Source organism: Argopecten irradians, chromosome 3, assembly GCF_041381155.1.
Source record: "Argopecten irradians isolate NY chromosome 3, Ai_NY, whole genome shotgun sequence".
Classification (NCBI taxonomy): domain Eukaryota; kingdom Metazoa; phylum Mollusca; class Bivalvia; order Pectinida; family Pectinidae; genus Argopecten; species Argopecten irradians.
In genome coordinates, this window is record NC_091136.1 from 30,630,329 (window position 1) to 30,658,289 (window position 27,961).

At 34.5% G+C, this 27,961-nt stretch overlaps 1 protein-coding gene across 2 annotated transcripts; it reads right to left on the reverse strand.

Moving 5' to 3' along the window:
• LOC138318174 (alpha-actinin, sarcomeric-like) lies at positions 1–27,836 on the reverse strand. 2 transcript variants are annotated; one of them, XM_069260334.1, is made up of 23 exons: positions 27,609–27,836; positions 20,907–21,141; positions 20,246–20,332; positions 19,614–19,701; positions 15,081–15,159; positions 14,072–14,153; positions 13,738–13,823; positions 13,396–13,488; positions 12,717–12,947; positions 12,132–12,208; positions 11,661–11,790; positions 11,199–11,290; positions 10,833–10,878; positions 10,190–10,252; positions 9,764–9,826; positions 9,269–9,346; positions 8,686–8,841; positions 4,690–4,974; positions 4,046–4,099; positions 3,770–3,838; positions 3,382–3,540; positions 2,814–2,972; positions 1–1,827 (listed from the first exon to the last, which is right to left on the reverse strand). In XM_069260334.1, exons 1-23 carry the CDS (start codon positions 27,705–27,707, stop codon positions 1,669–1,671), a joined length of 2,670 nt encoding a protein of 889 aa, XP_069116435.1. In that variant the 5' UTR covers positions 27,708–27,836; the 3' UTR covers positions 1–1,668. The 2 variants fall into 2 exon arrangements, with proteins under 2 accessions (XP_069116435.1, XP_069116434.1); XM_069260333.1 differs by lacking the exon at positions 15,081–15,159 and adding an exon at positions 16,576–16,654 and having other exon boundaries at positions 27,609–27,835.
• Between the last annotated feature and the right edge of the window lie 125 nt (positions 27,837–27,961).

The window sequence follows — 27,961 nt, forward strand, 5'->3', positions numbered from 1 at the left end:
TTTCGTTGGGTAGAAATCTTTAATGGAATCTGAAGTATAAACCAGGACCATGATCTGTATTTTGTATATTGTTCAGGCTACAAATGCTGGTGTATCTCCATCTGCTGCTCCTACATCATTAAATATGTAAATTATGTATAACTGTCCTCTTATCCTCTCCATCATTTTATCTTACTGGTTAGTGGTTAACAAAAAGTCTCTTAGAAAATAACACAACAATTTGCAGGCAAAGAAAATAAATTGTAGGACTATTTTTTATAATAATAGTTCTTTTGGCATTCTATAAAAACGAGTATAAAAAGTTAAAAGCAGTATCTGTAATTACACCCATAGAAAACCACAATATTCAATGCCAGTTGATAATAAAACTGCAGGAGACTACATATAGACTGCTGAGGATTCGGTTAAAGACCTGTCGAGGCTTATATTGTATATATAAACATCACTTAAATAAGTTTTTTTTGTCTCAAGTAAATACAGGGTAACAAGTTCACAGATAACATCCCAAACATCTGCTAGCATGGAGTCAGTGTCACAGGTCAAAGGGCAAAGGCCACAGCAATGTCACAGGTCAAAGGGCATGGACCATAAAACATAGGTCACTTGGAATATATTCTATGCCCCTTGTGTTTTTTTTGTGTATCATTCAATATATATATAAATAATAAAAACAATGCTCACTCTCCAGAAATGAATGGCTTTGTCAACATTGTAGGTATATTAAACTATACAAATAAAATACTTTAAATGTTGACTTTGATTGCTGCTAGTGTTAAATTTTTGAGTTCTGTGACACTGCCCCCAGTTATAATTTACTTATATCTCGTGGAATAAATATAAGAAATGGAAATAATTCAAATAAAATTCTACAGTCTATATATCTACACGAAAAATTCCCTGCATACTTGAACAGAAAACAGGAAGAGATTTGCCTCCCTTTTGTTGCATACTCTGCTAACATTCACAGGTTCTCAAGGTCACATCAGCTGGCAGTGAATTTCATCATAATAGTCATCATTGCAAATATCACACCAGCCCGTCATGGAAAAGTCCCTACACCCAGATACGCGTTTTATTTGTTAAGTACTCCACCGTAAGATGTTTTGATTATAGTCCAAGCAGTGAGGGAACCTTTCCAGGCAGGTGGCGCCACTACAGGTCCAGGATTTTGTGTAGTTGTAGGAAAGCTGTATCGGCTGTTCATTCACACATTTTACACTCTATTGCTCAATCATAACAGCATTTCCTCCATGAATGCCATGCATAGATAAAGGGTTTGTATTTTGGTTTGTACAAATGCTGGCGTTGGTTGCCAGCTCTTCGTCTCGTCGCACTCGGCACACAATTTGTCCTACAGGCGAACATCGTGACCCCTGATGAGTGGTAGACGTGCAGCAGAAATAACTGTCCCCATATGGTTCTACTCTACATCCCCGTGATCTGCCGTCAGAGTAGAAATTTCAATAAAATATGTATTTTTTTTAACAAATATGCCATAAAAAATTCTAGTACACTCTGCTCATTAACAACTGCATACAAACACTTCTTTGTATAAAAAAGACAGTGAGGATGGCACTAGCCGTCAGCTGTATCAGTGGACATATCTATGCTGCACGTCCTGCATGGAAGGTCATTAATTCTGTGTTATTTGAGGTCAACACAAAGCTCTCAAAGGTCACTTTCTCCATATAAGGCTGTTGAGAATGACATGTAGTCAAGGGCGCCGGGAATACCGTCCCTGCCAGTGTAGGGGGCCATCCTCTGGATGCAGTACTCAGCCTGATCTGGAGGAAGCTCTTGGCGTAGGATTTGGGCAGTAATGTATGGCTGAAAACACACAAACATGTTAATATTATAAAGTGATTCTCATATAATTCTGTTTTTCATAACACCTTCTGCACATGATGCAAACATTAATTTATTTGGAGAATGCAAATTCGTATTTGATTTTTTTTCTAAATATCAGAAGAATCCTACGTCAGTTACCTATAATCCTACAATAGTGTGTCCGATGTAATTCAATATATGTACCATGAAATAAAGAACTAACAAGATGATTATATGACTCTTTCATATGTACATATGTAGGATAGAACTATTCCACCCGAGGGTACAGAATTTGGGGTCAGAACCGAGGCTTGCCGAGGTTTCCAACCCAAAGTTCTTTACCCGAGGGTGGAATAGTTCTATCCTACATAATTTACATATGAAAGAGTTATTTTCTCACATTGCTTGTCGAGTTACTTGCACGAAAGGTGAGGCAGCCATTTTGTTACAAAATCTTAACTTCTTAAATAATTGATCGATTTTAAAAATAAGAACGCCATTCGAAAGAGCTCATCAAAGTTTGGTTTATATTTATAAATATAAACAAGAAATCTTAGGTAGACGGTTTGAAATGCAATTTAAACAAATGAAATGGTAAATAAATCCGGCAAATCAATCGAAATAGAAGAAAAATGACGTCAACTTTGGCTGATATGACGTCATCTGATTGTTCGGCAATTGTGACGTCACAGCTATGTAAGATAGATTTATCTTACATAGCTGTCTTTCATGGGACAACTCTATCTTACATGGCTAGCTATGTGAGAAACTAACAATCACCAATGAATCAAACATATCGAGAAGTGGAAGGATGATATTGATTGCCCAGATTCAGTGCTGACATAAACTAACTTTAACATCATATCTGGCAAAATGTCAAATTCAGCAAATCAACCTGTTCCATAGTATTCCATGTTTCTCTGTATAATTATTTATTTTAATCTATAGTGAGTTTTCCTCCCTACTCCTAGTTGAGTAAACGTTACCTTGTCTGCGGCCAGAATTTTGAATGACTTCATCACTTGTTCAGCTGTATCTGTGTCAGCAGTCTCACGTGTCATGAAGTCCAGGAAGGCATCAAATGTGATGTACTGGCAATGGTTGGGGTCCACTATCGACATGATTCTATTGAAGTCGGTTTCTCCCTGGAAACAAATAATTTTTTATGGTTGTAAACATAAATATTTCTTATCACTATTGCAATAATTCTATTGATGTCAATTTTTATTTTTTAAACGTATTTCTAAAGTTTAATTTTCTATTGACATTTTTGCATTAAAAGTATTCTGCAATATGTTGACTTTGCTTAAAAGCAGTTTCTGTAATACTGCATTCAAAGTTACCATCAAGTATTATCAATGGATGCTCATTGTGTGTCCGAAGTAAGAACATTTTCAGAACATTACCAATTCACTCTATATTCCTGTTATTGACCCCATCCCATATCCCGTCCTCAACTGAATATGACCCCTCCCAAACAAACCCACTCTAGGTCCCTTGCTTCTCTACCCTCATCCCTGTATACTTGACATTTCCCACTGTCTCCTCACTGACCTGTTTGTCCTCACGGATGTTGTAGCCAAGACTGACGAGGCAGGCCTTGAACTCCTTGGGTGAAAGTCTCCTACTCCTATCCTTGTCAAAGTGGTTAAAGGACATACGGAACTCGTTCATTTGTTCTTCGCTGATTCCCTTTGAATCTCTTGTCAAAATCTGCACAAGATTATAAAAAGACATAAGAAAATTGACTATAATAACCGTATATCGACATTGGATCAGCTATCTGAAGTAAATTTAACAATTTAAAAAAGGATATTTGTGATAAAAATTTGGAAAGTTAAAAGTGCAACCGATGTGTCGCCCTTCTCACTGATATGGGATAAAATTACTTATCACTATATATTCATTGCAATGTACGAAAATTCTCTTTAATAGCTCATACCTGGTTTTCTACTTCGTTAATGTTCCTAGCAATAGCGGTCAGCAACTGTTCCCATCCCACACGAAGAGTCTGAAACAGTAAACATACATATTATATACTTTGTTTAATCTTTGCTCTAGACCTTTAGGCCCTTCCAGTAAGAATGACTATTTTCTCCAGATTTACATTTTCATGATGAATATTATACAGAAATATGTATAGACTTTGTTTATGAATTTTAGAGTACTAATGTAAATCAAAATAGGTTTGCTTCAAAATTTTGAAATAATTTCTTACCTCCATGGTGTACTGGGTATATTTGTTCTCAAAGATCATTGCTTCCTGTACCGCCTGAAAAAATTCAACAATAACCAACCTAATTCACAAAACTTCCCATCAAAATGTCTAATGTTCACACATTAAGGTGATAAATCAATAGAGAATCAGTTTGATAATCATAACAATGCATTTGTCTTGAGCATTATGAGCTTATGAGCATGATTAAATTTCAATGGACTAACTTGCAGGCATAAGCTCAGGGAATTGAGTGACACACTCTTTGAAAAATTTCTCGACCCTGGGGCGTTTATTGGAATAAATATGGTAACCAAGAAGTAGACCAAACTTATTACCAGAGCTTAGTTAACATTTGGTCATATCTTAAAATAAACTGAAACTTATTTTCTACAGGTATAAAAAGTCAGAGGGTTGTGTTTATGGTTGTCTTTTTACAAAAGAGATTCATTGCCATTTACTCAAAGGTAACAAGAGAATTCTCATTGCCATTTACTCAAAGGTAACAAGAAAATTCATGATATCATCAAAATTCTAGAATTTATCAATCAGCCAAAATCACCATAGGACTAAACATTATGTTGAATACTGTGAATGATCAAATCTTTAAATGTCCCAAAGTCACAAGTTCTAGGATAACCCTTTACCTCGTTGATTTTCTCAAGCTCATCAATGTTAGGTTTGTATGAGTTGGTCGTCTTCTCATAGGATCTCAGTTTGTTGAGCTGATCCTCGAGAGAGGCCTTCATGTTGACGCCAATAGATGCAACGGCGTCAAGGTGGTTCTCGATCCAGGGTCCAATGGTGTTGGCCTTGGAGGCGAACTGGCGCCTCAGGTGTTCGTTATTCTGCTGTTTCACCATCTCATCCTGTAAGGTTCTGTCACGCTGGGGTACAAGACGCTTCACCTCATTCCATTTGGTGGCAATATCCTAGTACGTACACAAGAATGTTACACTTAAATTCAACCACATGTCATGTCAAACAAGTTATATCCGGATCTGATGTGATTACCCTGTAATGTACTGTAGATCAAAACCTTGTACTTTCAATAAGCTATACAAACATATAAACCAATTTAAACTTTCAGTCTGATACAGATACATAGTAAATCACAAAAATAAATTTTAACACAATTTTATTCATCAGAATATTGTTAACACCAAACAAATGTGTCTATATACACTTACCTTCAAACTCTAACAGACAATGGCTATATCAATAATCAGTTACTGCTAAGGTACTATAGATCACATTACAATGTATTTTTTCATTCAAACAGTAGTTATGGTTTCACTTATCTCTAGTAAGATGCAACTATCATAACCTTGCACTAATCATACACGACATTATGACCAAGTGATTCCTAGTTGTATATTAACAAATGCTACACATTGATGTAAAGTCACCTTGATCCACATGATATTGATCATACATTTTATCTCCAGCCAAACAAGTTACACATATTGTTACAGAGTATTACCATATCAATAAGCATTTTATGCTCTGTCACAGACAATACCCTGCTTACATGCTAGTCTCCCATATATATGAAACAAATTGTTCCAATTCACCAAGAATACCCCACTTATCCTGGTTGTGAGAGATAGAACCATATTTATGGCCAAGATACTGTTAGTTATAGCCATCAATACCCTTACAGACAGGATCAATCATAATTTAAATATAGAATCTAAATTTCATTATTGTAACATCAATTCAGGCACTGGACAACAACAGTCTATTACAATAAATCAATACAAACAAGCACTGTACAATGTATATGGAGCTTCTTTACTAGGTTTAATTGGTCTAAACAATGAGCTTACTCAAAAGTGATTTAAAGGTAACCTTGGTCCTCAAATGATTATTTCTGACACTTTTTATCAATTTCGAAAATAAGCTTTACACATTAAGAAGGAGTGAACCACTATTTTTTTTTAAATATACATAATACTGATAATCTGGAAACAGTAACAGATCTGATGCTACTGACAACCTTTCGTATAAGTAATTAATTTATGGTATAAATCCTTACAGACCTGCAGATTTGAATACAGGCCTTGGAAGTCTTTGTCAAAACTCATCAGATAACATTTTAGAATCGAGAGGTTCATCGTTATTTCCAAAACAAATATCTATGGTCTATTTGGTCCAATCATAAAAACGAAAATGACCATTATAAAAGACCCACCAGTATGCTCATGTGCCTGAATTGATGTAGAACATATTCTGTATTTGCATAGTACAAAGTTATCGCCCTTGCATGATGGTATCAATTTTGCAAGGTCATTACTTTTGTGAGCAAACTTCACATTGTTTTCTCTGAAAGATAATATATTATATTTGAAAGCACAGCAAATGACATCACAATTGATACCTTAACACAAGGGCAGATAACTATATCAATATATGTAAGGACAAACTGACATGATTAGGTATAACAGAAAATGCCGATTATTGAGGACAGAAGAAAATTGTGTAGAAATAATCACTTAGTTGAAGAATTACAATTAACCTTCAGTAATTTTTATTTGCAATATTAGATCTTTACTTTACATGTTACGTTAATGCTGTCATTGAAGTTAGATTACAGCTTTCTGAATACAAACATTGTTCTGTTATGTACAAGAGATATCTGTACTACTTTAGAAAGCATGAAAACATTCTCATTAAGGAAATCACATTTTATCAGAGCTCTTTAAAAGATTATTTTAAACAAAATAGATAAACCATTTTTTTTAATCTGAGTGATTAAAACAAATACAAACATATGGGAAAAATACTTTAAGTACTTGCCAGTTATATAAAAAAAAAAAATATGGGAAAAATACTTTAAGTACTTGCCAGTTATATAAAAAAAAAAAACTGAGTAAGAAATACAAACTACCGTAAATAACTTTCATCTCATGGCTACTCCAGAAAAATGTCTAATCAGACCCATGGACTGAAATATGAAACACATCGACTATATTTATTTTTGATTTATTAAATGAAGTCTGTGGATGGTTCTCCAAAAGCAAACTTGGAAATCTCATGGATAGGTTAGACATTTTACTGAAATAACCCTCAACATTGGTAACTTGGTGCCAAAAATCATATGATTCAACTTAGCTTGGAAGGACAGAAGCATCAGTTTGAAAATATTATGGTTCAATTATGGATAAATTATCAGAATAAATTGAAAACTTTATTATGTATTTAGTAGATAAGTTTAGAACATAAGTTTGCATTTGCAATGTCTCAATGAAATAATTTCCATTATGAATGCATTCTGAATCATATCTTTATTGTAAAAATTTTTTTTTTTTTGATGCCTCATTGCAATCATTCACAAGTATACTGAATAATATCATTGTCAAAAGTTACCAATGAACTCCAATGAACCTAATTAGTGTTACAAGATATATAATTAGTTTCCGAGTACATAAAACACCTGGGTAAATATAAAACGTGCCACCATCACCACAACATGAAGTTATTACAGAGCGTTACTAACCTCCTAAAGTCCGTACAGCCCCGCAGCAAAGAGCATGTGGTAAAACAGAGCACAAACTTGAACATACGATCCCAAACACAGGCCAGCAATGTGTGTCGTGGGTTAATGTTTTAATGCTGTGGGCAATTTATTATATATAGATAGGCTACAAGCAGGACACACAATACTCCCCCCACTCTTTCAGATGTTTTTAATATTTTTTCCCCAATAAAACTTATGACATTTTTTTCTGATGTTATCCTAGACATTCACCAAATTCTTTAACATTTATAAATGATCATCAACACAAACTTAGCTGCAATATTGTAGCTTAAAGACTTTTAGACAGAAAATTGTGGTCTTCTTTAGCTGAAAGATACAGTAGGCCGGGTACGTATATTCATTCTAATACAAAATAAGTAGTTTTTATAGTGGCAACTTTCATCCATTTTCATAAAAATAACTTGTCAAGTATAGTAATTATCATTAAAATAACTTATGTCAATTATAGTCAAACTTCAACCCTTTACTTTATGCAAACAGAAGTTCAAAAGAATTTTTTTTAATATATATATCATGACCCATTAAATCAAGCTTCTCCTTTATGTAATACATTATTTAGATTTGTCTTAAATCTACTGTATGTTTTACATGTACATTATTAGATTTGTCTCGAGTATTTGCATCCTGCTTTTGCCCAGAGGATAGCGATATCATGCAATTATTATCTCTTATACGATTTCATTAAATGATAACATAGCCACAAGATCACCTGAAAAGAATTTTTTCCTTTGTTTCTCAATAACCCCAAAACAAATTATACATGGATTTTTAAATATATGATTGTTTGAAGTAAAGCTTCAGAATGGCGGCTTATAGTGCCACACAAAGTAAGTGTGTGATTGAGTGGTGAGAAGCCCCATCCTATGCGCTGACCTAATCCAATGTAGCATGCAGTGGTCACAGTGTAAAGGGAAAAACTACATGCCGTAGCAATATTGTGTTGTCACACGCTCAACATCTTCAAAAATCAAAATCTAACAACTTGTTTACTGTTATTCCAAACAACAGGAGGAACCAGCTTACATGATCAGGCATTTAAAATCTACAGGACTCTTCTAACTCCACACCAAGCCATTTTGAGGGTAGAGAGGGTGTAACATACCTGTGCTGCCACTGTGGTGTAGGGGTTCTCTCCCAGCTGAATGCCGTGATCACGGGCAAGCTTGTGTACCTCTGTGGCAAGGGACATGATCGAGTTGAATTCTTTGTCAGCTTCACCCAGAGTCTGCTTGAACTGTTCGTGAGCTCCCATTAATTCCTGCGTGAATATAAAAGGCATGAGTATCCCAAAACCTTGTTTGTTTCATTACAACATACAAAAAATCTGTTTGTACAATAGAATACATTGAAATTTCTCGGATAACAAATGAATAACATAGCATTTTTTATTACCCAGCAGTGTTCATATATGATGTTTGTAATATTTGTATAATGAACTATGCTTATACCAAAGTTATCATGTTGGTCTCCAGAAGATCTTAATAGCCGTATTTTAATTTAGTATCAATGGAATAACAATTAAATATAAATTATTTTTTGTAGTCCAAGTGCAGATAGAACTTTTAACTCATTCACTCCTGAAATTTCATAATGAACTGGTCTAGTCTTTGATTTAGAAGTGTCTTAATGTGTCTTAAGGAGTGTGTGAGTTATGTCGTCATGTCAATATGACATGATCATTGTACCTGGATCTCCTCTGTGGTGTGTACAATGAACATGTCGAGGAGATCTTCCTTAGCACCGTCCAACCAGTTGTTGAAAGGCTGTAAATAGACAATCATATATATTAAGGCAGTCTAGAATCAACAGTAGTGTTTTATACAAAGAGATTAATTAGATATATATTTAAAAAAATATGACTTTTTAAGTACAACTATACAAAACTTGAAAAATAGCTATCTAAAAGGTTGTTTCCTGGAGTAAATACTTTTGATTCTTTTATTTTCAGAAAAATTAGAGATAATACTAGTATGACTGTGAAATTACATCGGCACCCATAGTGGTACATTCAGGATATGCCAAATATCCTTTTCTGTATTGTTTATTTCAAGCACTAGACACTTTTGAAGCCTTGATCATGTTACAGAAAACTACATTTTTGCATGTCCTAGATGTCCCACTGTAGGCACCAGCCACAAAGGCCCTTTACCAACATATTGTTCTGTATCATCTTTACTTACAGCTGCCCTCTTGGCGAAGTCTAAATGATATCTGTCGATCATCTCTAAAATTTTTTCAGCTTCCTGTAAACAATAGTAAGACAGTCACATTTCATTTATCTTCATGAGTGTACAACACCTCAAAATCTATGTAGCAGGGTCAATTTACTTTTTTTAAATCCAACATAAAGATGTTTGACCGTAGCTCTCTCTATATATAATTGCTTTTATTATGAAATTTTAATTATTATCTTTGCTTCAATTTTTCTTCTGATTGTAATTTTGTTTCAAAATAAACTTGCTCCTCTATTTCCTGTAGATTTATTTAGATTCTTCATCACAGCACACTGAAATACTCTATGAAATTAAATATTCATGATTTTTCATGATTTTGAAGAGTTGGTTACAACTGTATGGATGAGTTTTTGTACATCAGTATAAACTTACATCTAGTCCAAGCCTTCTCTGCTGTGTCAGAGTTCCTAGTCTGTCCCACTGGTCACAGATGGTCTGGAAAGGTACAATACATACAGGTAATACACAACACATACATGTAATATACAATACATACAGGTAATACACAATACATACAGGTAATACACAATACATACAGGTAATACACAATACATACAGGTAATACACAATATATACAGGTAATACACAACACATACAGGTAATACACAATACATACAGGTAATACACTACACATACAGGTAATACACAACACATACATGTGATACACAATACATACAGGTAATACCAGGTATCAGTGGTTTAAAAGAAAGACAGTGTAAATCTACCATTGACTTTTCATTCAGAATGTATTTCCTTAAAAATCATGTTTTATTGCAACATTTTGACTTAATAATTTCCTATGTTATGAAAATTGAAGTTTTGGAATTATATTGGTACTGATAACCCTTAAGAAAAATAACAGCTTTGACTTTTCCTTTAAATATTTGCAATAAAAGAGACCTTATGAAATTTAATGCCATTTTCATAGGAAATCTTAACTTATCTGAAGACATTGCCGAAAACACTGATCAAAATGAATTTAAAGACTCTATCTAGAATTTGATTCTGTACTTACCTGACATCTTGAATTTACTGTGACGCAATCGTGATAACCTAAGGCGCTGTAATATACAAACATCACATTGAAAAATCTCGCTAGTAACTGTCAGTCAGTCATACAAACACAATTTTAATGTGTAAATCCATCTTTTTCTCTGATCATTCTACTTATAAGATAATCTTCTGTTTTTCACAAGTAAGTAGGTTGTCTAACACAACATCTGTTTCTACAAAATACGGTCATTAAGCATCATACAAATTGAGATTTTATCTTGAAATTGTTTTCTTGCTTCCGATCTTTGTTTGGTTTGTTGATTGAATATGCTTAACGTCTCATAACAGCTAAGGCCATTTATGGTATAGCCATGTAACTATAACTTACTTGAGTTCTTGGGCAATAGCTGCAATTTGTTCTACTCTGTCCTGATGGGCAGCCAAGTCGCTCTCAAACGCTTCATGTTTCTTCTTCATAGCCTAATGGTCAGAGGATAAATAGGTCAAACACAAATCTCTTAGCTACTGTATTAAAGCATGAACACAACGTCGAACTAGTCTAAGAGGGAAAAACACATAGGAACTTTTTGTCTGAAGTTTCATTAGATCATTTTAACACCTTTTTTGTATTTTGTGTGCATATACTAATGAACATACTGTAGATCACTTTGAATTTGTGGGGTCAATATTTCGCAGTTTCCTATACAGACATATTCAGAGATTTTGAGTTCAATGAAACTTAACCTTGACCTTGAGTTCACTGTAATCTGACTCTACAAGTAACTCATAATGGAGTTTATTGAGATATGACCTTGAGTTTGCTATGCCCTGACCTGCAGCAAGTACGTACCTTGAGTTCGTTGAGACTTGACCTAAGGTAATCTTGACTCTGCAGCATGTCTTCCTTGCCGACAGCCCATTCCTCATGGATCTCACATCTGTGGCGGAACTTCTGTGCAAGGTGATCTAACCGTTCTAGCCTGAAGTCAAAACCACAAACAAATAATACCATCTTCAAAATATTGTAGAAAAGCTAGATGATTTTCAAAATAACAAAATTAAAAATAGCTTTTTGTTTGTAGAAAGAATTACTGGTTTAAAAACATTATAAACAACTATAAAAATACATTCAAAAATAGAAAGTGAATTCTGCACACCTTTGGCTCCTTGTTTGTGTTAATACCACATGAACCAGAGCTTATTTTGTTTAATTTAATCACTGTTATTTATTACTCCATCAAAACCTTACAGTTGTAATATTGATTTACCCAAACAGGATATGTGTTTTATCATTATTACTTACTATTCTGTTCAGTCTTACCTTTGTAATTCTGAGAGGAGCCATTCTTCGAATCCTTTCTCTGCTCGTTCCAGACCTTTCCATGCATTAGCAATATCCTGAAATAGTATAAAGTAGATATAAATAAATTTTTGGAGTACAAGAAAACAGAAATAGTTAATAAGACCTCAATGATATAACTTTCAACTTAATTTTCTAACTTTCAAAAAGATTCTTTTTAAATTCAAAAATGAATTGTAAAATACAGTGCATTTGGAAGCCAATCATCCTTTAATTGAACTGCCTAATTTTGATTTGTGCTTGCTACTTTTATACATATTTGTCAATAATACAAATATTCTTGAAGTACATTTCAACATACTTATTAAACATCCTATCAATACTAAGATAAATAAGATATATATCAAGATATTTGCAAATCCTGATTAGCAGTGTTGCATTTTTAACTATTTATGTAATTATCACTGTATATCTTTATAAGTCAATTATGCCTTTAAAACGATGTTGGACTGATGAGATACTGAAAAGAAATCTAGCTGGATCTGCAAAATTCTTTTAAAAGACCTGTTAGAAACAACTCCAGATTTGTGTTTGATTATTACTCACTGAAACCAGCTTTCCGTTTGTTGGCATGTAAGCGGGCCTGTTGCTCAGCCTGAGTCTAGTCTGTAATGTGTTAAAGCTGTTTTCTAGACGAGCCTTATCCTGCAGCTTTGGAGGTTTGTGTTTCCTTCTGTAGTCACGGAATTCCTCTAACTTCCTCTGTGTTCCGGGTAGTGTGTTATCAGTTGTTCGGTTTTCCAGCCAGGGAGTTGTTCTTGCAATCCATTCCAAAAGCTGAAATGAAAATGAAAATTTAGAAGTTTTTCTATGGAGATACTTTCCTTAATGTATAATAGAGACAAAAGATTCTATTTTAAGACTTTTTGAAATTTGAAATCTGTGAATGCTTGGAATGCGTCATCATTTTGTGAATCAGTATCAATGCTGTGTAGCATGGAATTATTAATTGAATTAGATATTAAAGCCACAAGCCTTAAGGTAAGTGGTATATTGAATTATTAAACAAGTTTCATAAATTCATATTTGGCACGTTTCAAAGAAGACAGGGGGCTTCTGGCTCCAATTGGATGCTTCTGTGTCATAGCATAAAGAGTACTTACAATGGTATTACTCAGGTGAGAATATTTAAGCCAATGTAATACTGCATGGTAAAATTGCCTAATTTCATGACCAGGACTATAGTACATGTAAATCTTCATTTGATTTTTAAACTGGCACTTACTTCACTTGCTAATCTTTCGTATTCTTCCATTAGACGTTCATTCTCCTGGTTGACTTTCAATACTTTACAGATTCTGTTAGCTGCAGTCTCAGCCTGTGGAGGAAATAAAACGTTGATACAAGTAAAACGATTTCAAAGAAAATATTTCAATATCTTGGTAGAAAATTATCAGTTCTTATCTGTTACTGACATTGTCTTCATCTCCTGTTGTGAAAATTATTTAAAAGATAACTACCAATCTAGGAAGTTTAACAGATTGCCTTAAAATTTCAACAACATAGCTTTTTATGTAGACAAATTTAAACATTAATTCAGCAGTAATAGATTGTCCATAGCACTAACCTGCTGAGCTCCTGAGAAAGCGTGATAGTAGGAAGATACATAAGCCATGACGGACCTCTCATCAGGTTTGGCGGAGTTGACCATATCTGTGGACAGAAAGGATTTCTTATGTCATTGCAAAATTAAACTTTCATTTCTATGTTAATTTTTCTTTTCTTTACTAGCCTTAATTTTTCAATGCACAGCCTTTTCAATTACAACTATTCAGTGCTTTCGTGTTGTATCTTAAAACTGATAAGTCATCCAATTCAGAGTGGATTTTCCCCTCGAGTTTACGACACTTGCTTAATGTCCATATAATAACACAAAACACAAACTGAAGATCAAAATTTACCTTCAGCGTCCAACATCCTTGGGATGTCCAAGTGTTGTTCAGCGACATCGAAAGCCAGGTTCAAGTTTTCCATTGGTCTGTCCTGAATAGCCAAACATTCAACATTTACATTGCTTCTAAATCCTTTATGTTTCAATTTAGTTCTATAATATTCAAACATTCAACATGTATGTACAATATTTGGTGAAGTTTTATTTCCTACCATGTAAAATAATACTTTTCAAACAAAAGAAATACTTTTAATTTTAAACAAAAGTTTAAAAATATAATATTTCATTACAAAATTGTATATTAAACGTTAACAACACAACATTCACAACATCAAGATGATATTTTAAAAAGTTGTGCATAAATAATATCAAGGCTACAAAAGATTATCGAAACATGCCAAATGAAAAAATTTCAATTGATCAACATCAACATATTCTTTACAACATGCATTAATATGGAAAAGGATCTATCTACATTATTAAAGTGAATATTTGAGGGGTATATATTATGAAATATATGGGTAACTAAGGGTAGTCTAAAAGTTTATAATGGGTCTTAGAAATCTTACTATATATTGTATATGTATACAGGAATTTTACTGTATTAGTAAATAGCAGAAATGCTAATGAGTAATTTATGAACAGGATATGAAAAGGTTGGTTTGCCGTTGGTGTACTTGTAGCAATTCTCGAAACGTAACAATTTATGATACTGCATGCATAAGTTCCCTATATAACTTTCAATGTGTCATTTTTTCGACAACACAAATTTGTCTGAACAACTTCATTAAAAAGGAAAATACACAAGTCAAACAAAATTTTAAAAAATATGGATAGATATAACATACAAAAGGTCTACTTTCATTTTGCCTATATAAAACCTTAAGACTATTTTATTTTTACATTTTTTACCTATACTTGATGGTGGTACAGCTAGTGACGTGAGATCATTAGTGTTGACAACAAAGTGTACAGACCGCAGGTGGTATCACCCTGTGCTAGCTCCAGGCTAGACTCACCTTAGACAGTTTGTGGTAATCTAATAAGTCAGGGCGATGCCTATGTATCAATGCACAGAACGCCAAACCATCTTTAAAGCTGAAGAAAATAAGGGTTGAGTTGGTTACATGCAGAAATGGGCAAGACGCTCGCACACACATTGCCAGGTTTTCCGACGGTGACAATAAAAGAGGAAAATATTTTCCACCTAAATGTTGATAAGGGGCAAAAATCCTTCATACTCCACTCTCCACATTCAAGCAGTTACATGCACAACACAAGCTAGTTTGTCTATCAATATAGACTTAATTGCACAATATGTACAAGTTACAGAATGGATAATGGATATTGCTAGCATTGATAGTTTACACAAAGTTTCATTTCTTGTATTAATCCCTTTTTGGTTGATAATATTTAATATCTTTCTCATCTTTTAAATGGTAATACAATATATTGAAGGAAATGGTAACATAAAAAACCCATAAATAAACATTAAATAATAATGTTTGAAAACACAAAATCAAATAGCTTAAAAAAGAAGTTCTATAAGTAAATAAAGAGAAGTTCCTATAAGATTGAAATCTACTACATGTTGTCATTTGCATCCAGTGGAAAATTCAACATATGGGTTATAACCATTTTAAAGCCATATAATAGAGCACCATATGGTGACTGAGTTCAAATTAAAACAGAACTGGGAATTGATATAGAACATCAATTTCTTTCCTGATTAGTGATTAGCAAAAAGACCCATAAACATAGCTATGGCACTTGCATTTTTTTCTTTTCTGAAAATATTTGCAAACTAAAGAGTACATTCAATATCCATTCTGTAGTCAAAACACAGTTGTGAACATGTACATCATTTAAACGATGATAAACTCGCACAATCCAACACTGAAAATCAAAGCCATGCGACAAGGCAAATAGCCAAATTTTCACACAAAATATTACTGATTAATTGCACACATACATAATTAAAGAATTTATCGCAGTTCAGGGATAAGTTAGGAAAATTTAGAATATTCGGTTTTAAAAGGTTTCAAACAAATTCCTCACACATCAACATAAACACCCATCCAAAGGGTCAGAAGGTTAAAGGTTACAGTAAATATGGTATTAGGGTAGTAGGACCTAAAATGTAGAATGCACAGTAACATATACAAGGGAAGGGTGTAGTAATGAAGGAATTAAAGCAGATATATACAAAGTGGGACAAATATCAAGCATGTCACCACTGGCTGAGCAGTATCTACTTTACAATCAAATATTTTGATATTTGATGGTTAAGTGCTTTATATGGTGAGGCATTTTTAAATGACTGATACTTCAATTTTTTTCCCAGCCAGCTGTGACAATAAACATTTGCATTCAGGAAACTAAATAATACAGAACATATTAAGGTAAAATAATGTTACACTACAAAGGGGTGGATCTGCACAAAAAAAAGAAATATATATTAAAAGTATAAAACAGGGTCATTCCAGGCAGATGCTGAAGGATTGATGAAGTTACCCTGGTCAGCTTGTAATAATCTAAAAGTTCTGGTCGATGCCTGTGGATCAAGGCACAGAAGGCCAAGCCGTCCTTCCAACTGAAATAGGCAATATTAGGCTACATATCGGCTCATCTGTTCAGGAATAGTGGCTAATCACACAAGCCCTCAAATCACTTTGAGCCCCTATAGTCGTTGCGTTGGTTGTCAAATAATTACCATTACTTTCAGTCAATAACATTAGCTCGCGAGTCAAATAGCTCTAAAATCAGATATCAGGTGTTGGGGTGAAAGCAGAATGATTTGTTTACTGTTTTAATAGTCAATGAATATTAGCATTATGCCATCTATGAACCAAGTGTGGAAGGCTTATGGTAATATGTCGGGACATCTTAACTATCGGCCAGAACATATGTCGGGACATCTTAACTATCGGCCAGAACATATGTCGGGACATCTTAACTACTCGGTCAGAACATATGTCGGGACATCTTAACTATCGGCCAGAACATATGTCGGGACATCTTAACTACTCAGCCAGAACATATGTCGGGACATCTTAACTATCGGCCAGAACATATGTCGGGACATCTTAACTACTCGCCAGAACATATGTCGGGACATCTTAACTATCGGCCAGAACATATGACGGGACATCTTAACTATCGGCCAGAACATATGTCGGGACATCTTAACTATCGGCCAGAACATATGTCGGGACATCTTAACTACTCGGCCAGAACATATGTCGGGACATCTTAACTACTCGGCTAGAACATATGTCGGGACATCTTAACTATCGGCCAGAACATATGTCGGAACATCTTAACTATCGGCCAGAACATATGTCGGGACATCTTAACTATCGGCCAGAACATATGTCGGGACATCTTAACTATCGGCCAGAACATATGTCGGGACATCTTAACTATCGGCCAGAACATATGTCGGGACATCTTAACTATCGGCCAGAACATATGTCGGGACATCTTAACTATCGGCCAGAACATATGTCGGGACATCTTAACTATCGGCCAGAACATATGTCGGGACATCTTAACTATTAGCCAGAACATATGTCGGGACATCTTAACTATCGGCCAGAACATATGTCGGGACATCTTAACTATCGGCCAGAACATATGTCGGGACATCTTAACTATCAGCCAGAACATATGTCGGGACATCTTAACTACTCGGCCAGAACATATGTCGGGACATCTTAACTACTCGGTCAGAACATATGTCCGGACATCTTAACTATCGGCCAGAACATATGTCAGGACATCTTAACTACTCGGCCAGAACATATGTCGGGACATCTTAACTACTTGGACAGAACATATGTTGGGACATCTTAACTATCGGCCAGAACATATGTCGGGACATCTTAACTATCGGCCAGAACATATGTCGGGACATCTTAACTATCGGCCAGAACATATGTCGGGACATCTTAACTATCAGCCAGAACATATGTCGGGACATCTTAACTACTCGGCCAGAACATATGTCGGGACATCTTAACTACTCGGTCAGAACATATGTCCGGACATCTTAACTATCGGCCAGAACATATGTCAGGACATCTTAACTACTCGGCCAGAACATATGTCGGGACATCTTAACTACTTGGACAGAACATATGTCGGGACATCTTAACTATCGGTCAGAACATATGTCGGAACATCTTAACTATCGGCCAGAACATATGTCGGGACATCTTAACTATCGGCCAGAACATATGTCGGGACATCTTAACTATCGGCCAGAACATATGTCGGGACATCTTAACTATCGGCAAGAACATATGCAGGACATCTTAACTATCGGCCAGAACATATGTCGGGACATCTTAACTATCGGCCAGAACATATGTCGGAACATCTTAACTATCGGCCAAAACATATGTCGGGACATCTTAACTATCGGCCAGAACATATGTCGGGACATCTTAACTATCGGTCAGAACATATGTCGGAACATCTTAACTATCGGCCAGAACATATGTCGGGACATCTTAACTATCGGCCAGAACATATGTCGGGACATCTTAACTATTGGCCAGAACATATGTCGGGACATCTTAACTACTCGGCTAGAACATATGTCGGGACATCTTAACTATCGGCCAGAACATATGTCGGGACATCTAACTATCAGCCAGAACATATGTCGGGACATCTTAACTATCGGCCAGAACATATGTTGGGACATCTTAACTATTAGCCAGAACATATGTCGGGACATCTTAACTATCGGCCAGAACATATGTCGGGGACATCTTAACTATCGGCCAGAACATATGTCGGGACATCTTAACTATCAGCCAGAACATATGTCGGGACATCTTAACTACTCGGCCAGAACATATGTCGGGACATCTTAACTACTCGGTCAGAACATATGTCCGGACATCTTAACTATCGGCTAGAACATATGTCAGGACATCTTAACTACTCGGCCAGAACATATGTCGGGACATCTTAACTACTTGAACAGAACACCTACTCCCTGTGGTATGTGCATTGATAACCAGGATGGCTATATAACCATAGTTTTGACTACAGCAAACTGGTGGTTATATGGTAAGGCTATATCTTTATGTAACAATCGAGTGTCAGTGTCATGGTCACGTAACAAGGTGATAGTGGAGAACTGGTGCACAAATAGACAACATCATATACAAAGACATATAAACGAGGAAAGACAAAAGAATCGTCATCCTGACATTGTGATAAAAACCCTATTTTCTATGATTTCATATACAACAAACTTCTTCAGCTTATGATGTGAAATGGATTGTGATCATAATGGTATCAGACCTAAATCATTAGAGATACATATGATATAGGGGTACCGTAATTTCATCACATAATTCAAATTCTAAATTTTTTGACTGGTTACAAAACAAACATGAAAATTTTGCAAAATTAAGTCTTTGTTACATCATCTAACATATTTTAACATCTTTGATGACACCATTCATCTTTTTTTTTTTTTTTTTTGTAATACGAGACAATTTGCATGTTTAGCCTCAGATGGTGGGATAATCTACCTGAGATGGAAGTTCTGGACATTGGTGTTCTTGTAGGGAGCAGTCTTCCTCTGACACCACAGCAACAGACCCTCCTTTGCTGTCAGTTCTACAAGGAAACAACACTTACAAGTAATATACACAGGGCATCATAAAAATTAAAACTATGTGTATACTTTTTGTACCATGTGAAATATACTTGTATTTGAACATACTCCCAGTGAAAAGAGGTTGCTGTAAAGTTACAACATTCAAGTTAATGCTTTAAATTGCATTTAAACAACATGATCTGCTACACATTGCAACCTTTATAACATTTGAAGGTGTTACAAATTTGTAATGAATGAAGTTCCATTTAGAATAAAATATTTGTTTACATACAAATGTACAACATTAGTTATACTGTAGTTTGTGCAATTAAATCATCAGTATAATGTTATCTTGGCTATCAAGTCACGACGTGATATCATCTCAAAACAATTGTTACTCTAATTTCACGATTGATGATGTAATCAATTAACTCATTCAGTCCTAAAACATTTAGACTCTTTTAGATCAAGGACTAGACCAGTCCAATATGAAATTTCAGGGGTGAATGAGTTAATCTTTTATTTATAGAGCTATTTTTATTTCATATTGTCACTGTACTGTACCTTCTACGGTAATATCCTGGATGGCAAACCTCAGAATAATGGTCCATATCATACCCAGTGTCATCTTTACATTGCCATCAACAATTTCTGTAAAACAAACAGCATACATATATAAGGGACCTTAAATATATATATGAAACAACAGAATGGAAGATTGATAACATTTATTTGGGGAAATCTAATACGTTATGGAGGTGTGAAGTATATAAAGATGGTGTTATAAGCATTAGGCAGAAATCTTAGGTCTATCATTGTTGGACACCCATGGTTGATTATATGGTGATAAGAGCAACATAGCCTATTGAAATCAACCATGGGTCTCAGATGATACAGGTCCATTTAGTCTAAATGATTTATATTTTGCCTATATTTATAACTTTATTTAACAAACATAGGAACAAATTTAAATTCTAACATGTTCCTAACTATAAAAGGCTGACAAAAAGCCCCTCATCCCAGGAGATTTTAGGGAGAAGGGGATAATTTATACTGCTGTAAACTCTTGTCATTCTTCATCATTGCAACTTTATCTACAGCAGCACACGGTACATGGCAAATACCAGTACTAATAAGTGACAGTCATGACAGACCACCTACCGTACCTTCAAGATCATGATCAGCTGACCATCACAAATATTGACTGACCATGGATATAACCTACCTTCAGCGCCAATGCTGACCAGTCGAACACCCTTGCTTGCAATATAATCAAGGGCTTTGTTGACATTTGCAATTTTGTGAAACCTCATTTTTCCACGGTCAGGTTTAGGTAACTGCTCCCCGGATATAACTTCTAATAATAACATTAATTTTAATCCATTTCGAAAATCTTCTTCTATGCTTTCTATTTGAGTTCCTGCCTTCCTTAGATGAGAATTGCACCATGCTGTAAATGTCTGGAAAACAAGAGACAAAAGATTAATTACAGTACTATGTGTTGTTCCTATTACGTAATATATTTATAAAAGCTCAATAATCAAACAAAACCGAAAAAGCAAAAAATAATGTTTAAAGTCATATACATATTGGGCTATTCACAAACAGTGAGAAAAATATGGTCAAAAGACTCAAAACACATATTCAGTAAATGTTTAATAGCAGACATTGTTTGAGACAGTAATATGTTTAACGATACCTACATACAACAAACACCCTCTAAATCTGGTATCATGTATAATGCTCCAGTTAGCTATGAAGGGATTCAACACATCACTTCGTTTAAGTACATTAATGTAAAAGTGGTTTGATAAAGCTTAAAGATTGGCTTTACAAATTCTGGATAGTATAATTGACATTGAACAGATATGTACAAACAGTGACATAAAGGTGTGATGTTCTACCAGAATACAAGTCTATTCACACAAAGATTAGACAGAGACATGGATGATCAAACATCATATACTGTATCTGAAATCCTGTTAACATCATTATTTACTTATTCATTTGAAAACCTTTTAGATTCGACTACTTTTTCATACAAGGGAATATGACTCAAAATAAGTATCATACATTCAAAATCAAATTCTGATTATGATATCACTTCTATTAGCAAAGTTAACACATGGTGTGCAGTTATTTTAGGAAGTAGATCTTAATAGTACCAACAAGAAATTTCACCTAGGATAGCCTTGGGCATTCAATGTAATGTTACATGTATAATATTTTAACTAGGACTAACAATAAATCAGTTATTTTTAGACACAAATTTCCATATCTGTAACATATGTATACATGTAGTAGAGTTATACATACATGTTCGTATTCTTAAAAGAAGACAAATTAATTGTCACCAAAACAACTACATAAATACTCTATAAGTTGGTATCATATTTATGCATTAAGTTGAGGCAGTATACATCTAACTATATATAGTCTTCAAATTAACATATGAATTTTTAGATCGTAACATGATGTTATAATTTCTTTCTTGTATTTACATTTCATATTCAATTTTAACTTTGTCAATACAAAGATTGTTTTTTCACTTTATCCAAAATCTGAAGTAGACCCGAGAGATAATCAATAAGAGCATCTATAATGAGAGCAGATGCAAGCTTCCACAGAATCTGTCATTGTTCATGTGCAAATATTGAATTTAGCATTTTAGATTGATATCTAGCTTTAGGCGCAGGTGATAAATATTTGAATGCTGAGATATCAGATGTGCAAATTTAAACTATCCAGTTCCTTTTTAATGTGAACAAATTCAATTACTTTGACTTTTTAATGACTGTCACAGTGTCACTAACATGATAGACAATAGAGAATAGTTTTTCCAAGTCAGGGGTTTTTATATCAAGATCATTTGCATGTAGGAGATGTTGTATGATCCAATTTGAAGAAAAAAAAATCTATTTACAGGTATACATAAAACCCTGTTGATCTCAGATATTCATTTGTACACAAATCTGGTCATGGTATGTGTATTGAGATATATTTTCATTCATTCTAATCTCTAAACATAGATTGTATTATCTTAAGGGCAAAAGATGTAGCATCAGCTAAAAATATGTCTAGTATGGTATGTTATACATGTTAGAATGTTACCCTAAGGCTTTACAGATATAGTACAAAGTTTGTAGTATATACACAAACCAAGGGAGACTTTCCAGGAAATATAAGCTTTAAAGGTCAATAGCTGGTATATGTACAGATAATGACAATCTCGAACCCCCAAAAAATCACATTCATTTGATATTATATCATACGGTTTACCATCAGTTGATGAATACATGGATTTGTCTTCACTATACTACAATTACATCTTCACACACAAGACCAGGCAGTCAATAAACTCATAATGCCTTATATATAATTAATAAATACCTATAGGTTAAAGAGCAGAATATCAATTTTATAGATACAGGAATACCGTCTTATTGTGATAATTATGTAATAGTCCCATAGAAAAAAACTTTTTTAGACCCTCCCGCCCCCTTTTTTTATACAAATAAAATCTTGTTATATAGCATATAGTAGTATAGATAAAGAAGCATCCTGTTATATCATTATCAAGTAAAACAGTCACAAACTTGAGCTTTTCTTTTGGATCATATTTATTTACACATATATAAACTCATATATTAAAAACCCAGTCAACCCACTCTAGATCTATATATATAATCCATTATATATAATGCTTCGCTGGTTTTCTACACACATAGTTTAGAAAACAGACCTTTGTAGCAGTTAAAAACATCTTGAATGTTAATTTGATAACTGGATGTACCAGGCCTAGTACATATTCAACTGTATTACCATGTATATGTGTTTATAAATGCAACATAACTAAAGGCAACACTCCTATGTCATGTGTGTTAAGTAAACAATATATGTGCATCTTAAGGTGCTATGTTCAGAGATCATGAATATAATCATTCATTCCCAGTCAACTGCATATAGCATATTAAGCAAACCAAGAAACCTGTAGCTTTATCGAGGAATATAGAATTTACATCTAAATTATCTTAATTTCCTAACATGATAACATTCACTAAATTATCTGAATTTCATAACGTGCAAACATTCACAATTTGACAAAATTAAAATGTATCTCTTCCAGCTGATATGGAGTAGTATCTAGCTGAGATGATGAGTAGCAATAGAAATTATATCAACCTTTTACCTTTCCTGGAACATATGTTATATTTTAATTAATTACTGATCAGTATAAACCAACAGCAGACATTGATTTTATTATGATCATATTAAAAACTGTGCTTCTATCTATATACATGACTTACATATTCAACTGTATTACCATGTATATGTGTTTATAAATGCAACATAACTAAATAAATAGGGAGGAAAAAACTGTTTTATAGTTGTGTTTTCTTTTTATGTATATGGAAACCATTACATGGACACGGTTCTTTTTTACTTACATAACTTAATATTGGCATGGAATTCACCTTAATTTAGTGATTTACGGACTCGTCTAGATGAGTGCTGGACTCATGATTTTCCTGTGGGACTCACCAACTGGATCATTATGACTATGACTTTTATCTGAAGTACAGTTATCAGTACTTAACACACAGCCATGTCATAATTAGTGACTGCACTATCAATGGTATATGATACTAATATCTAGGATGACCATGAGGAGATCTTCTAAACATGATAAGCTAATTAACACTAATTGTGTATAATGTGTAAGCATATGTACTGTACACATGGACACACATACAGCTGACATTAAGTGTATTAACATGTGGATATTGTACTATACTACAGCGTCTGATCCAGCTGTCAGAGGACTGTTGTCCCACTCAGTGTTAAACAGTAGAATACTAACAATGTTAACTAAAACTACACCCTCATTCAGCAGTACTACTGGGCACACATGTCAATATATAGACCTCCGAACAGGTCAAGGCTGTACATATTATTATAGAGTAAATGTATACCTGATGGTAAATCTATTTTTGGAACAGCTTCGGTATAAGTGATGTCATTAGTATTTGTATCAGACACACCTTCACGGTGATAAATTTTATCTTCCTACACCTGGAACATGATCAGCTACTTGAAGTATGTACGGAATGCAATCAAAGAATTACGTCAAAATTTTAAATACCTATATCCTGTTGTGAATAACCATTGCGTCACTGTATTTTACCTAGCTACAGGAACTTCAAACATTCACCTACAGCTATTTCAGCATACCAATGTCAGTCAAGTGTCTGTTACATATTTTACTGTTTGTATATTTTCATTACACTTGTTCATTCACACTAAAGTAAGTACGTTAAATGCCATTCTGTCAAGGACTGGTATTGTGGACTCTCAGTCTGTCTATGCTAAAAACATACCCAGTAATATACATGTGTTACTCTAATTTTCATCCCTCAAATGGATGTAAAACTTTCACCTTTAGATACTAGAATATTTACCTCATATGGAACTTAATACAGGGGTTTCGTGATCCCAAAACGACGTGGGCAAAGTACAATTTACCGTCGATCAGTCCCACCTTCCGGTGATTATGACGTCACGAAGCTAACGTCAAATGATAACGTCATTATAACTGGATGGTGGGACTAATCAACGTAAATTGTACTTTGCCCACGTCGTTTTGGGATCTAGAAACTCAACTCAATAAGCGCAGACGCCATTTAAAAATCAAAACAATATGATGGCATTGATGGGACAGTTGAACACTTAATGGAACCAAATTCAGATCTCTCATAAAATCAGTGAACAAATTAAAATGTAAATCCAAGTTCAGCGACTTAACTTATAATTTGTTCAGTGAACTTGAGGTCTGGAAATGATCAAAGGGTACTTTTATGAACTGGGGTGCTTATTCTGTTGATTGTGGTATGCATGTCTACATGAACCTGTATACATTGGCAATAAGCTGACTTAGCAGTATGGTTCCACTCAGTATGGATAGTGGCATGTGTTTATGATCTCAGCCTCCAGAAAATACACAGAATTACATCACATCTTACCTACAGCAAATGCATACAAACACCCTGTCCAGTAGCTGATACTGATACTAATTAACAGCCTCACTTAGATCTACTTATGATAAAATCAAAACGCATGGACAATTTTCACAATTAAAGCATATAAAGTCTGGAAACATTTAAAACTTTTTGCTTTTATAATACAAATAGAAAACTCCTGAACTAAGTCATATTATTTACTAGCAGGGCCAAAGAAAATAAGTAATTTTTAAATAAGGAAGAGTATAAATGAATAAAACGTTCAAGACCATCGGAAAAAGTAGAATTTTTACTTTTTCAATTTAAATCTAAATAGTTTACAAAATCACATTCTCTCCTTTTTTTGTTCAAAATTCAATATTCATTACATTGTTTTGAGTAAATACTGTATCTTTAATAATTATCCAGGAAGCACAGTATCCAGTTGACAATTAAGCTTTTAACAAAGTTGAATAATATCAGACATAATCATTCTCTCAAAATCTGCGTTGTCGTGCACCTAATAAACTTTGATTTCATGAGTAATATTACACAATGAATCAGGTTTTAATTTTTAATGTATGTGGAGTTAAAGAGCACTTCAAATGCATATAATGACTGCACTACTCTGTCATATAATCCACCTAGAATGGGTTTGAATGTCTGATCAATGATATATATAGGTCAATTAATTGAATGAATATTATTATTTCACATTTATTCATTATAAGACTGAAACAATCATAGATTTTATTCTACTGATGTGGAGATAGATTGGGTGTCTACTTGTATTCTATATTTTATAAAGGGGGAGGGGAATGGGGTGGGGGTATTCTATGTCAGCTGTAGGACCACCTGGGGAAAAGTGCTTCTGTTGGCCTTTCTCTGGCTTGCATTAATTACATATTGTAAGTAGTATAATACACCTCAGTATATCAAGGCGAGTATACACTGATCCCCTGTAAATACCATCCGATCCCTAACACCCTACTGATGACACTAGTCTAATGACTTACAGGTTTGCCTGCTACCTGAGGTGTGGATTCCCCCAGGCTGCAGCCTTGTTTGGGCATGGACTAGTCCATTACTTCTGCTACACATACATAATATTACAGCCCCTGTGCTAACTAAAACATTTTGGGCTTTAAACTATAACATCGTATTCTTATCGACAACATGGAAAAGTACAGATAAATTGGAACAATAACGTTGTATACGTGAACTATTCACAGAACTATTTCTGGTATGCAATATTTATCCACATGTCCGATATCTTACACTCTACGGGGCATGCGTAAACTAAACTACCGGTGTGATATTTCACTACTGTCATTCACAAATGTTTCTTACCTTTAACAATCCTACCTGTATCTTATATCAACATATCACTTTAAACCGACAATAAACCACATTTGAGATGCCTAATATTTTATCCAGAAGCGTGCCACTAAATCTGACATAATTTAAATGACCGAGGTCGGTGTAATATCCCAAAATGAAGGAACGCCTATCCTTGTATAAAACAAACAGGACAGCACTTGTTTTGTGACTGCTACGCAGATCCACAGTGTATATCCATGGTGCACGAATGAAGCAAACAACACAGATTTTACATTTTGATAAAACATCAACAGAAAGTTCGATACACACGCGGTGATTAATCCATTATGAGATTAACACACTAACTCCGCCCTATTTACGTCGCTTCCTTATATGGCTACCATATTTGAAAAACATGGCTGCCACTAGTCACAACACAGTGCCATCTCGGCTAAATAACTTTCTCGAACTGATTTAATTCCACTTTATTCCAAAAAGAGCGCAGTCCTATGTGTTGGCATGGCATGTAAAGGGGGAGTTGAATTACATTCCTGTCGTACTTTACAGAATAAATAGGTAGAATGCCGGGTGATGACAGCAGGGAAACTGACCTTTTTCTGTTGCTTTTCCCATGCGGGATCTAATAAGCCTTCTCTATCCCATTCTTCTTCTTCCTCCATGTAACCATCCTCGTAGTATCCGTCCGCCATTTTGGCTCCTCTCTTCGATGTTAGACAGGCAATGAGCGAAGAGAACGAGAGAAAAATTCAGGTGGTATATCTTCTCGGGGTCTCTCTTTCCACCCCGCCAGAGGTAATCGATCACGTGACGACTTCCGGAGATATTCGGTGTTTATCGTCTCTGATCATAGAGACAATGTTTTTCGGAACCTCTCTGATAGTATCATGCTGAGTGCTATACACATCTTTCCTATGTAGTAGCCACTCCCCCTTTCTATGTAGTA